The sequence below is a fragment of the Papilio xuthus genome, unplaced genomic scaffold (genome assembly GCF_000836235.2).
Source record: "Papilio xuthus unplaced genomic scaffold, Pxut_1.1 DF826923.1, whole genome shotgun sequence".
Classification (NCBI taxonomy): Eukaryota; Metazoa; Arthropoda; class Insecta; order Lepidoptera; family Papilionidae; genus Papilio; species Papilio xuthus.
The window spans coordinates 5,993,094-6,006,318 of NW_013531726.1; the positions used below are offsets into that span (position 1 = coordinate 5,993,094).

Consider the following 13,225-nt stretch of genomic DNA (forward strand, 5'->3'; position numbering starts at 1 on the left):
TTATTTTGTAAATTATTAATTTATTATTAATAATTTATTTCATATTAGATGAAAGTATACATACCATTTCTCGATGGTTCTCGGAACAGGGATTGCGAATGATATACAACAAAAATTTTTGGGCATCACAAATTTATTTTGCACTACGCCAAAAAGTGTGAAGTGGTATCTTCTGAACGAACCCGACTGATCGTTTCCCCACGAAATGTTGCCAATAATCACAAAATCATTTGATGGCAAGTCTATGACATCATTAAACATTTCTGTGGAAAAATGGCGTAATACGAAAGGTTAGCTATCCCTGCCATAGAAAGGCTAGTATTTTTGTATAATTGTTTCTCCAGTGTAAACTCACCATTATAAATAATTATAATATTATAGGGTTTACGATATTATTACGTCATCATTTTCGTAATATCGTCCTACGAAAAGGTCAATATTAGACGGCAGTACCTTATAACGTCGGAGTGTAAGATCGATACTTCGAATAGATATGGGTGTGCTCCTTTATATTGTCCCTATTCGATTACATCAGCGTTAAGTTACGCTTTGACTCCTAGTTATAAAGATGACAAGTTTACATGTAACCACTGATTTACACTACCGACACTCTCATTTCCTAAAAACAGATAGCAAAGATATGTTTTCTTCATGTACTTACGAAGTGGAAATTCAGCTTAATGAAGTACAGATCGCTAGCACAAAAGTTGTAGGCAAATTCCGCACACCAAAGGTAGTGGTTTCGTTATTCGTATAAGGAACGTAACAATCGCGAATGCAGAGATTAGACCGTATACGTTCTATTATTTCTTTTTATACAAAATCAGATGTGTTAATAATTATAATTTTGAAATTAACTTATAAAAAGATCTCAAACCATAATATTTTCCTTTTCGTGTTTCTAAGTACAGTTTATAGAAATTAGATAAGACTTTAAATTTATCCTAACAGCATTGAAATGCAGCGGGAGAGGCGCCTCAACACAGGCGGCCATCTCTAAAAGGTGCTTCCCAAAGCGATCTACGACTTTCTCTTATTACCTTTTAAGATTCACCGGATTTTGTAGTTTTCGTTTTATTTAGTTCCACGTTTTGTTACCTTCGTAGGATCTTAAGCTTTTACGTCTTTAAAACGTGGAGCTCCTAAATTACGATTATAAAGATATTAAGATTATTAAGTGAATTGATATCTTCATTTTGTGTGAAAGGTCAAATCGATTGCTGATATAAAATCAATATGTACCATCGGTGTAATAACTGTATCCAAAGATTTCAAGGTCGTACATGATTAGGAAAGGGAATAAAATTACTCTGTCTGTTATCCGCAGAAAGGCTGAAATAGAAATGTTTTTATGTTACGTGGGTAGAGGATGAGGTCATTGGTCTTAGCTAATACAACCTGTTTATTCGTCAATTGTCATATACACATACATACACACAGTAGTTTTTTTACACATTTGATAGTTGCAGCTGCAATTGCTTCGATATTATGAATATGAAACGGCGAAATGTATCTTACTAATATAAATGTGAATGTTTAGAGGGATGAATTAATGTTTGTTTGAAGGAAGGGTCTGGAAGAACACTGCTATTATGTTTTTTTTTAATTCCGCGATCGTTATACAGTATGCAGAGAGTCCCCGCATACGGGATGAAGACTAATAAAAATGATCGTTCGATGCGCAAGCGTCGTGCGGGGACGCAGTTGACGAATATAATGCGCGGTTAGGAAAGGAAGGACTATGCGAAATGAGGGAGCTAACGACTAAAGAAACTGTGCTCGGAGTTCTTTAAATAGTGTTAATAGAGAATTCTTGATATGATAGGATGATGAGTCTGAAACAAACTAAATATGTAGTTGATGTCTACTTCTATATACTGTAGATATCGCGGTATTTGCTAACTAGGTGCCAATCTCACGTTAAAATGTGTTTACAATGTTCATTTTTTGTGCCAACGTAATTGTAGTCTATATTAATCTGGAGTATTGAATAATTATAGGTTTCAATGGCGAGCGTATTGTCCACTGAAATATTCCGTTCAACCTTATATAAGCTCGCGCGCCATAGGTTACCAACCGTTATTTATTACAGGTGCGTTCTAAATTTAAAAATATGAACTGCTATTACCGCCATTTTGAATTGCTCCTTCTTTATAAGAAAAGTTATATAAAAAGGTTTGATAATTTAAATTAAGTGTTGGTTTTAGGTTATATTTGCAACCGTTGTGGAATCTTTTTATTTTTGTAAGTTGTTTTCCGTAATAAATATCTAAAACTGGACAGCGTTTCAATAAAAAAAAATGTATGAAAATAGTAGCGAGCTTGGACCACGTGTTCGGGGCAATTCTGCTGGCAGCCGCGAGGGAAAACTGACTCATCAATTGCCGAGAGCGCGTAAAGAAATATCTCCGTTTATACATACGTTGAAATGATCGTTTGATAAGTACACAAATAATTTGGATTGTTTTTTTCCCAATGGCAATAACCTTAATAAATCTCATATAAATTGCACATTTCTATATCGAACGTTGCAGATTTAAAAATAAAACTGCGAATGACATGCGCGGACGCACTTGCGCACCGGCATTCACGTTTAAAAGAATATCCTCATTTAACCTGAATACAACACAATAATATTGAGAACAAATGCATCCGAGTAATTTCCGGAACGGCAGGACCAATTAAGGCAGGGCTATAGGCTACTTTTTTTTAAAATTCTGTGCTGACTAATTCGAGGGCGACTTCTAGTAATAAATATAATCGTTGTAGACTGGACATGTACTTTGGTTCGAAAGTTATACGTGCAAGATACCGTTAAAAAGTTCTTACGTCCGAACGGAAATAGTATAATTTTTAGAGTTCATTTATGCACGTCGATGTCCATACTATACTATATAAAGATATCTTAGATGTCTGCGATGGTCTTTAGCGGTCTAGTCTCCGTTATTATTTTTATTGTTGGTATAAGTCCAATATAGATTTCAAATTATACGTAATGAAAGTAACCTTTACTTACTAATTTTTATATATTGAATAGGAATATTTAATAGTTGTATTATTTGATAGTAAGCACCAACTGTACAAATGAGGTGTAGCGTCTAAGTAGGTTTAATATTTTCTGCCAGATGCCAGTGTCTCTCTCATCGGGCCACATAACGTTGTCTTACTATATATATATATTACAACGTCTGGCCACTATAAATATCGTTCGGGAAACCCAGTAGTATGAACACCCGGTAAGGGCAGACGGAAAGAGGTCAAGCGCGGGTTCGCTAAAGTCGTACCATTTTAAACAGCCCTGACACAGTCAAAGATAGAAAGACGAATCAACAACAAATCGATGAAACAATAGCTGTACTGACTTAATCTTACTTCTTACTAATTTTACAAATGCCAATGTTTGGATGGATGAATGTTTGTTTGAAGGTATCTGCGGAACAGCTGAACGGATTTTGATGAAATTTGGCACACATGTAGAACATAATCTAGAAGAACACATAGGGTACTTATTATGTTTTGTTCAATTCCCAACTGAGTCGCGAGCGGCAAATAGTATGTATGTAATCTCGTGAACAGCCTAAAGTTACTTGTACTGATTTCCGATCACGAGGTCGGGGATCGAATCCTGCCATTCGATTATTGTCGTTATAAATACATGTCCAAACAAAAGCATATACTTAGTTGTAATGGTACAAGAAATATAAGTAAATTAACAAAAATCTGCTAATATTTTACTTTAAAAAATACAAAATATATGTATGTACGGCTGGATTTAAAAAATAGGACTAAAAGTCTAAACACCAATACGAAACGTAGAGTTCGATTAAACTTACGATGAAGAGAAATACATATAAAGAGTATTTCGTAAATTCATTTCGAAGTTAACTTTTTTTACTTCGCTTAAATTCGACGAGCCGGTTTCGAAAGCCTTCCTATAGCCGCCATTGACCGAAGAAGCCCTACACGTTTGAAGAGGGTAACACGAGTTTTGATGGTCTTTTTTCAAACTGTACATTTTGACGAATCGATAAAAACATAAAGTAATATATGATTGTTCAATATACTTACAGAACATCTGAACAGAAACTGTTGAGGGTTCTTTTTGTTCCAGACTATTCTTGAAGTTTTATTTAACAAAAGAATGCTTCTCGGTATTGAGGTTACCAAGCATCTGCACATAGTATATAGACACCCTTTGGTCTAATTACAGCTTTTCTTTTTCTAGTTATAATTTAGAACTGACTCATTTATAAAATCTACTAATGGAATATTTAATACTGTTGCCTTTTTCCTATTCATTCGAAAAATCAACAATTTTTTTGTTTGTAGTTTGCATAGCGAGGCATTCGAATGCAGTGAGCTTATGCTCTATGGACGATTGCAGCTCTGGTGAACAATTTGACCGAGTTCGTACCACACATCGGGGTAGACAAAGCGCATTCGCTCCGAAGCGATTCCATAACGAACTTCAAAAATGTATAGAACTGACACTCGATAGTCACGTGACTTATCTAAAGTTATTTTCAGTGCTATACATTTTTGAAGTTCGTTATGAAATCGTTTCGTAGTGAATGCACTTTGTCTAACACCGCAGGTGTATACTCAGCCTTCAGAATGTCTTTGTATAGATTAGAGACGTACTTCTCTGCAAACAATTGTTTTAATAAAACTTATATATTTTCTAATTTAATGGTATTAGATAGAGATGGCAATCACTACTAACAATGTTTCGGGAAATTTACCTTTCCAAAGAGTATGTTTGCATGTAAAAGTTAGCATTGAGTTCTAATTAATTGATTAATATTAGAAGTTCTGCTTCAATATTGATTCATGGGTAAGAGTATGTCTACATTTACAAGGAAATATCCGCAATGCGGCCAGAATTATTAATTATATTATCATTTTAAAATGTCCACGTAATAAGTTGATAAGTTCTCAGAATTTACGCATTAGGGCGTGCAAATTTCATTTTAAATTTTGGGTGATATTTTAAGGTTAAAAATTATGTATTTTCGTAATGTAAAAGTTCACTTGGTGCATACAGCTTTGCTAGTTTTATATAAAAGTAAATGATTGTGACTTTGAAAGGCAACGCGATCCTATCGATAGTAACGATTGTCGAGGTTACACGAGGGCAATGTTCCGCACCTTCTACACTTAGATGTTACCGAAACAAATGTACAAAAATATATTCTTACATCTGACTGTAGCAAATGAGATGGTTAATGTTTTTCTAACTGTGGGTTTCTGAGACTAAAATTTCCGTTTAAAACTTAATAATCTTTGTTTTGTCAAAAATAACAGGGATGATGGGTTATACACAGATTGTGGTCTCGGAAGTCAACGGTAAGTGTTTCCGTAGTGAAAACCCACGGTTAGATGAACATTTTACTTGAGTTTTGTATTCTCTCAAGCTATCTAAAGAAATATTTATATAGAAACTAGACATACATGAAAAGTTGTTATAGTAGGTTCAGATTTTTTATATATTTAGGATTAAGCTAAAATGTTTTAGGTTTAGAATATATTACAATCAAGGCAATTATACTAAGTAGTCTCTTCACGTTTAACAATTAAATTCGTACACGGTCTGTAAAGGTGATTTACTATTCTTGAATATTAATTTCCTAGACTATTATTGTTTGACTATTAATTTATACGTGAAATGGATGCGGAAAACTGATGACACCAATTCAGAAAGATTGATGACAAAACTTTGGATATAGTTAAAAGAAAAATAATTTTAAAAGGAGTTGAAACACTAAAACATAGGCATCTTGATATTGGTCACTGAGACTGTGACAGGAGATTTAAAATAAGTAAATCTATGTAACTCATGTATTAATAGTCGTATTTATTAGTCCTTTTAGCCCATCAGTTTAAATAAAACTGAACCAAATCATCTACCGAAGAAGAAAGTCTTGAGAGAGAAAGAGATGCTCGCATGAGAGGTAATTGTTCGTTAGTGTTTTTCTCTTAAATGTGGTTTTTGTTGCACAGGCATCGGCAAGTTGTCGGGCGAGGGCAAACACCTCGCGGATCCCGAGGTGCTGCGGCGGCTGACGTCGTCTGTGTCTTGCGCGCTGGACGAGGCGGCGGCCGCGCTGACGCGCATGCGCAGCGACCAGCCCCCCGCGCACCACCGTCACCACCACCAGGATAAACCGTAAGTAACACACACATGCACAACGGTTGGAGGAAGCTGTACAGGCAAAGAATTAAATTCCCTGCCCACAGCCACTAGAAATTGCATTGTTAGGGTTAAAATACATTTATCCGTAAGATATAGGAAATGTCCTTGACCGTTCAATGACTTTAGTGATTGGCAGCATTTTGTATTAGTAAAATTCATAAGTTTCATATTAATTGTCAGTTAATTTTCAGCAATAAGTCACGTTAACTAATTAATGTAAGTTAGTAAATATGTCCTTAAATGAACGATCACACAGAAAGAGTGCATGTTGCACAACACAAACAGTCCTTCAGTTGATTGCTAAACCGGTTTCTCTCCCATGGATAACATCTCCGGGTAATGACTACAGTTTCCACGGTAGCAACGGATTAACAAACGCTACGTGATTTCGTTCAAATTATACTGATACTAATAAAAATGCCTACAAGAAATCCGAAACAAAGTAATTTTAACTAAAAAGCTTATTTGAATCGAAATAATTTAATAAACTAAGTTTCTGACTCCAAAATCCCCGTAAAAACATATCCCTATCTCTGTTTTGTCAAAGGCAATGACAGAGATGACTATATGTTTTATACATAGATTTTAATCTCAGAAACCAACAATAATTAAGTTTAATTATAATTAAACCTATTTATAGTGGAAATTGAAATAGACAAACACTATAATATACTAGTAATATCTGCTGTTGTTGTACGCAATTTAGCATCGGAAACATCTGGAACTTTCCACAGGACCCTTGTACATCACAACATATGACGTCACGCGACAAAAAAACATTGCAGATAATGTAACTCTCGGTTGTTCAAATGTTAACACGTATATCCCTTTAGTACAAGCGGTTGTTTTTGATTGGCTAATCTTTTGATTAGAGCTTAATTATTTCATTCGTTCTTCTCTCTCTTTCTCTCACACACTTATTCTCTCTTTCTGTCTCTGTCCTCTTTCTTTCTTTGCGTCGATGCTTCATTCCTGCAAGGAATCTCCTCAAAATCGTCTCCCATTTCATAAACTCTTTGTTCATAAATATTAAAGAAAAATAATTTCCAGTAAAAATATATCATTGTTACTAAGTGATAGTAGCTTATTCATGGTAAAAAAAATTGAGAGCAGTAGTTACATACAAACATACAAATCTTTCTTCTTAATAATAATATATATGGGTATGTTTGTCGATAAATATATCGATTGCCGCGTAATTTGTATAAATAAGTGCGGGCTATCTGGCCCCCGAGTGTGTCGCAGTTGACTTTAATGCATTACTAACAAATAAACGACTGCATTGTTTTGGGTCACCTTTGATACGTAACGTTATGTTTTTTAAAGTGCCACAAACAACCTTTTTCTTAGGAAAATAGATTTAATACCTATTATAAACTTGTTTCGCAACTATCGAAACAATTCTACAAAAGCATTGGTCTTCAATCTTCTCAAACATCTCTATTTGTTAAAAAAATGTAAGAAAGTACTATATGTTTTTGGATATCTGTTTCGCCAGTGAAAACATACGGTAAACGTAGACGCAAGGTTTCATAACTTGTCTTCGACGAACAGCGCTGTCGAGTGAAATTATAACACTTTTTTTAATTATGAGGTAATTTGAGAAGTAAAATACAGCAATATATCAAATACATGTCAAAGAATTATAAAGAAAATTTTAAAACTTGTTTAGCAAAATGTTGTTGTGAAGAAACCTAGACAAAACTTGTAGTGCGTAGTGTCTAACATAATGCAATCAATTAAGGATTCAACTAACATTAGTATAATTTGGCGTGGCGATCTTTGGGGGAGGCCTGCAGTGGGCGTCTCATGGCTGAGTAGATAGATAGATAGTATAATTTAAGATTGATTATCAATGAAACTCTATTTGTATCTATGTATGTATATATTAACCTTGTATTAAACAAAAGAGGTAAAATAAAAACATGAACAATAATCGTGTCAATGGTTTATTTATAGATATTCGACCTCGACATATTTCTCCATTAAGTAATTTTATTCCATTTCACGAATAAAAGGAACTGTTGCAACGAATCGGCAAGCAGTGGAAGAAATGACGTAAACAGATCCATCTTTATAAAATATACTGCTTTATAATGAATGAAAATTATATAGTATCGGGAAGGTCGCAAAATTTTTTTAGCTATATATCCTTTATAAAACTTAACGTAGTCATTTAAATACGTCTTGCGTAGAAATGTTATGTCGATAAGCCATGAAGACGTTTATAAATACTATGTCCGTCTCCCATCTTCTATTTTGTACTTTTATGTGTATCTATTATTTGATTTACTACTTGTGTTAACTTTTGTTTTATTATCATTGTAATAGTAGATTTATAATTTTATATGCGTATTTTTAATATGATGATAATCCGAGATTGAGTCGACGATGCCTCTCGGTACGTTCTCGGTCGAGCACCTCCCAGCTCGTACTGATCGAGGCGCGTCCGACCTGTGATTGTTGAAGCTTTGATCTTATCTGATGTACTGATCTCGGTACTGTTTAGTATTTCATGTAAAACGTGTAAGTATAAGCTCCTTATTCGTCCACAGTACACAATGCGCGCTGAATCTGAACGGCGGCGTGGTGGTGACGGGGGTAGGCGTGGGCGCGGACGGCGCACCTTCGCTGGCGGAGGCGTGCTCCGATGGCGACGTGGGCACCGTGCGCAAGCTGCTCACCGAAGGCCGGTCCGTTCATGAGACCACGGAGGAAGGCGAATCCCTCCTTTCCCTCGCCTGCTCAGCGGGCTACTATGAGCTGGCTCAGGTGTTGCTCGCTATGCACGCCAGCGTCGAAGACCGCGGCATCAAGGTATGTCATTAGGTTGCAACATTACCCTAATATCGTAATTTAACTTTTTTTATACAAGAGAAGGTGGAAACGAGTGCGGTAACACCGAGGTGATCGACACCCATGGACATCAGCAACTTAGTTGTTTGTTATGGTGAATATTAGCATTTCGTTTGTCTGTCACAAAGTTTGTTACGAATTGTTCAGAGGTAAATTCAGTGTACACACACGTTTATTTTGTAAGCCCAACTTGGATGAAGTAGGAACGGATGCGTTTTGCAATAAAGACGTCAGGTGGATTACATAGATATAATTTTTTTTTCTTTCATAAATATGATATCGACGAATCACATTTAAACGTTCGATTAATCATATGAAATAGTAATACAAATGTATTACAATTATATAAGAGATTGTTATGCAACACTTGAACCTGATTCATCTGATTTTGCGTGTCGGATTAACGTGATAATTGACACAGGTGTTGGCCTTTATTTTTATCTGTACACCTCCCTACCCATTCCTACCCATTTGAAAAATAGGTCAGCAGTTGTATGTATTATTCTGACGCAGAATAATGCAACTTTATAAATATTTGTACGTTATCCTTAATCTATTGTGATGAGGAAATATATTTTGATTTTTCATATCAGATAAGAATCAATAAACACGTCGATGAATTGTCCACAAATTCGAATTCTAAGGCATTGTTTACATTCGTTCACTTTTTACGTGTGAGTTTACACTGCCAAGATTCATAAAAGAATTTTGTCAGGTTAACAGATAACTTTTGAGATGTATATTACCATTCGAAATAGTGAAATGTAATATTTTCTAGTTTGGTTCTATTGATTTTAATATAAATACAATAATGAATACCTACGTCAAATAATGTACACAAGGTAATTGTAGAAAATAGTTGTATGGGATTGAGAGGTAATTGCAAATAATTGTTGGTAATAAAGTAAGATACTTAAGTAGTATCGTCAGAAAGTGATAAGTAAATAAACATGAGAATGAGGAGAATATTGAAAGGAATGCGACGAAAACGAGTGAGTTGTCACTTTTTTAAACCTATTTGAAGTTCAGATGTAATTAAGTTATATACAAGATATTGTTGTGTTGTGTAAAAAAAACTGAGCAATATTACGTCGTATGATTGTTGTGCGTGAGGTGTATTTAATATTTATAAAGTTGTTTTGTGGAGTTTTCTTTTATGTTTCAATGATTATCTGTAACTTGTGGTTTTTGTTTAAACAAATAGGTAAGTGTATAACGCTTTATTGTTGCAGTTTTTTATATTTATCTTTTAATTTATTCAGATAAGAGGAAAGTCAGGGTATTCGAGACTTATAGTGCGTAAACAAACAATGCATACGAATGTCATATTATTAGTTGACTTCATACTAAAAGCTTACAATTCTGATAAATCTGTGAATCATGTTAATGAATTACTGCAAATGTCAAATAATGTTTCCTATAAATTGTGTTTAACAGAAATAAAAATAGCCGTCGGTATCTTTTATTTTTGTGTCGAGTTTTCGAATTTAATCCTCTCCTTCTCGAAAGGATATTGGCATCTCAATAAAACCGTACCTTTGACGTATTTAATTCTACTTTTATTGTTTTTTTTTGTAGTATCCTGTTGTTATTACTCGGTATGCTTGATTAAATAGTTATTTAAATGTTTTGTTTGTTTGTTTGTTTGTTTGTAGGGTGATTGCACGCCCCTGATGGAGGCGGCGAGCGCGGGTCACGTGGACATAGTGCGGCTGCTGGTGGCGCACGGCGCGGATGTGAACGCGGTGTCGGGGTCCGGCAACACGCCGCTCATGTACGCCTGCGCCGGCGGCCACGAGGACTGCGTGCGCGCGCTGCTCGACAACGGCGCCAATGTTGAAGACCACAACGAGAACGGACATACACCGCTCATGGAGGTGAACACAATATATTGCATCTACAACTAACACCCTGATGATATTAGTCGCTATTCGATTTACGTAATTAAGTGTCGTAGGTGTTAGTACACATTCGACATTGTGTTCTATCTGTGATCGCCAAAAAGAGAGTCGCTTGCAACCTGTTTGACAAGATAAAAAAGTATAAAATATGGTCGATATTAGTAGGTATTTTGTATACGTAGGCGGCGTCTGCCGGACACGTGGGCGTGGCTAAGATCCTCCTGGAGCACGGTGCGGGCATCAACACGCACTCGAACGAGTTCAAGGAGTCGGCGCTGACGCTGGCCTGCTACAAGGGCCACCTCGACATGGTGCGCTTCCTGCTGGCGGCCGGCGCGGACCGCGAGCACAAGACCGATGAGATGCACACCGCCCTCATGGAGGCCAGCATGGACGGACACGTAGAGGTCGCACGCCTCCTGCTCGACTCCGGCGCACAGGTAACAGATTATTTCATCTCACCAATCCTTCCCTACCCATTCTCTGTTTCAATACGACAATAACCAAACGTGGAATATGTGTCAGGTGAACATGCCGACTGACAGCTTCGAATCGCCCCTGACGCTGGCGGCGTGCGGCGGGCACGTTGAGCTGGCCATGCTGCTGCTGGAGCGCGGCGCTAACATCGAGGAGGTCAACGACGAGGGCTATACCCCCCTCATGGAGGCCGCCAGGGAAGGTACGGTACTACATTGTTTGCTATTTTTGTAAAGACCAAATGTATACCTCAACCTATCCTATTCAATTAATTACGCCGCTCTCACAATGTTATAAAAGTTTATTTCCTGGCGATGGTTGAGTTAATTAGTCTGTGAATTGCTTCCTGGACATTGTTATAGTATAAGTGCGATTCTAATAGCATTTACTTGGTATTAAATCAATGTAAATGGCGCTTGTCACCCCAGGTCACGAGGAGATGGTGGCGCTGCTGCTGGGTCAGGGCGCGGCGATCAACGCGCAAACGGACGAGACGCAGGAGACGGCGCTGACGCTGGCCTGCTGTGGTGGCTTCCTCGAGGTGGCTGATTTCCTTATCAAGGCGGGCGCTGATGCAGAGCTCGGCGCCTCCACGCCGCTCATGGAAGCCTCGCAGGAAGGGCACCTTGAGCTCGTGAGGTCAGTTATGTTGTATATTATTATTAAAGAATTTATTGAAATTTATTTTATTTGTGCCATATTTTTTAACTATGTTTATGATTTATGTTACAAATCTTTACTGGAATGAAAAACCAACAATTAAAAATTATATTTGTTCTTAACAGTAGTAACGCTTGATAGCATTACACAAGTTGTTACTTAGATATTGATGAATTCGATTCGTACAGAAGTTGGCAAAGTGGATTGTGTTGTGTTCAGGTACTTGCTGAACGCGGGCGCCGATGTGCACGCGCAGACTCAGACGGGCGACACGGCGCTCACGTACGCCTGCGAGAACGGACACACGGACGTAGCAGACGTGCTGCTGCGCGCCGGTGCAGAGCTCGAGCACGAGAGCGAGGGCGGACGCACGCCGCTCATGAAGGCCTGTCGCGCTGGACACGTCTGCACCGTACAGTTCCTCGTCGGCAAGGTGATGTCATCTTCCAACTGAGTGCTGGTCTCCAATATCAAAAATATTCTAATTTCGCATGAAAATGAGGAAGCTTTATAGATAATTAACATTCAATGTAGTTAAAACTATACCGTTACTAACAGAGTTGTATTTGTGTATAGGGTGCGGACGTGAACCGCATGACGGCGAACGGTGATCACACGCCGCTCTCGCTAGCGTGCGCAGGCGGGCACGCGGACGTGGTGAAGTTCCTGCTGGCGTGCGATGCCGACCCCTTCCGCAAACTCAAGGACAACTCCACCACGCTCATCGAGGCCGCCAAGGGCGGGCACACCGCCGTGGTCCAGCTACTGCTCGACTACCCCCACTCCGTCATGTTGCCCAGAGGTATTGACATTACTTAAGGCTAATCACGGAAACATATTTAAGATATTATGTTACTTACTCTCTGAACTTAGTAAAAAATAAAGACTGATATTGATTAGATTGACATCTTGATAGATAAATTTAATGATTGCACCAGGTAACCCAGCGATAGAGGATGGTATGGGGTTGAGCAGCGCGCAGGCGGCGGCCCTGGGACTGTCGCACGCGCCAGCTCCGGGCGCGCCGGCTCAGCGTGCGCTACTGCCGGCTGCGCACGCGCATACCCATCCGCACCCGCACCCACACCCGCACCAGCATCCACATCCTCACCCCCACCCCCACCCCCACCCTCATCCA

At 38.0% G+C, this 13,225-nt stretch overlaps 1 protein-coding gene across 1 annotated transcript in view; it reads left to right on the forward strand.

Annotated features, from left to right (window-relative positions):
• Positions 1–13,225, forward strand: part of LOC106122347 (ankyrin repeat domain-containing protein 17) — a 34,602-nt gene that overhangs the window by 8,120 nt on the left and 13,257 nt on the right. The window contains exons 4-12 of the mRNA XM_013318286.1: positions 6,001–6,166; positions 8,749–9,010; positions 10,705–10,926; positions 11,133–11,390; positions 11,476–11,629; positions 11,856–12,066; positions 12,307–12,520; positions 12,664–12,889; positions 13,026–13,210. Of these exons, the coding sequence (XP_013173740.1) occupies positions 6,001–6,166; positions 8,749–9,010; positions 10,705–10,926; positions 11,133–11,390; positions 11,476–11,629; positions 11,856–12,066; positions 12,307–12,520; positions 12,664–12,889; positions 13,026–13,210 (1,898 nt within the window). The remainder of the gene's footprint in view (positions 1–6,000; positions 6,167–8,748; positions 9,011–10,704; positions 10,927–11,132; positions 11,391–11,475; positions 11,630–11,855; positions 12,067–12,306; positions 12,521–12,663; positions 12,890–13,025; positions 13,211–13,225) is intronic.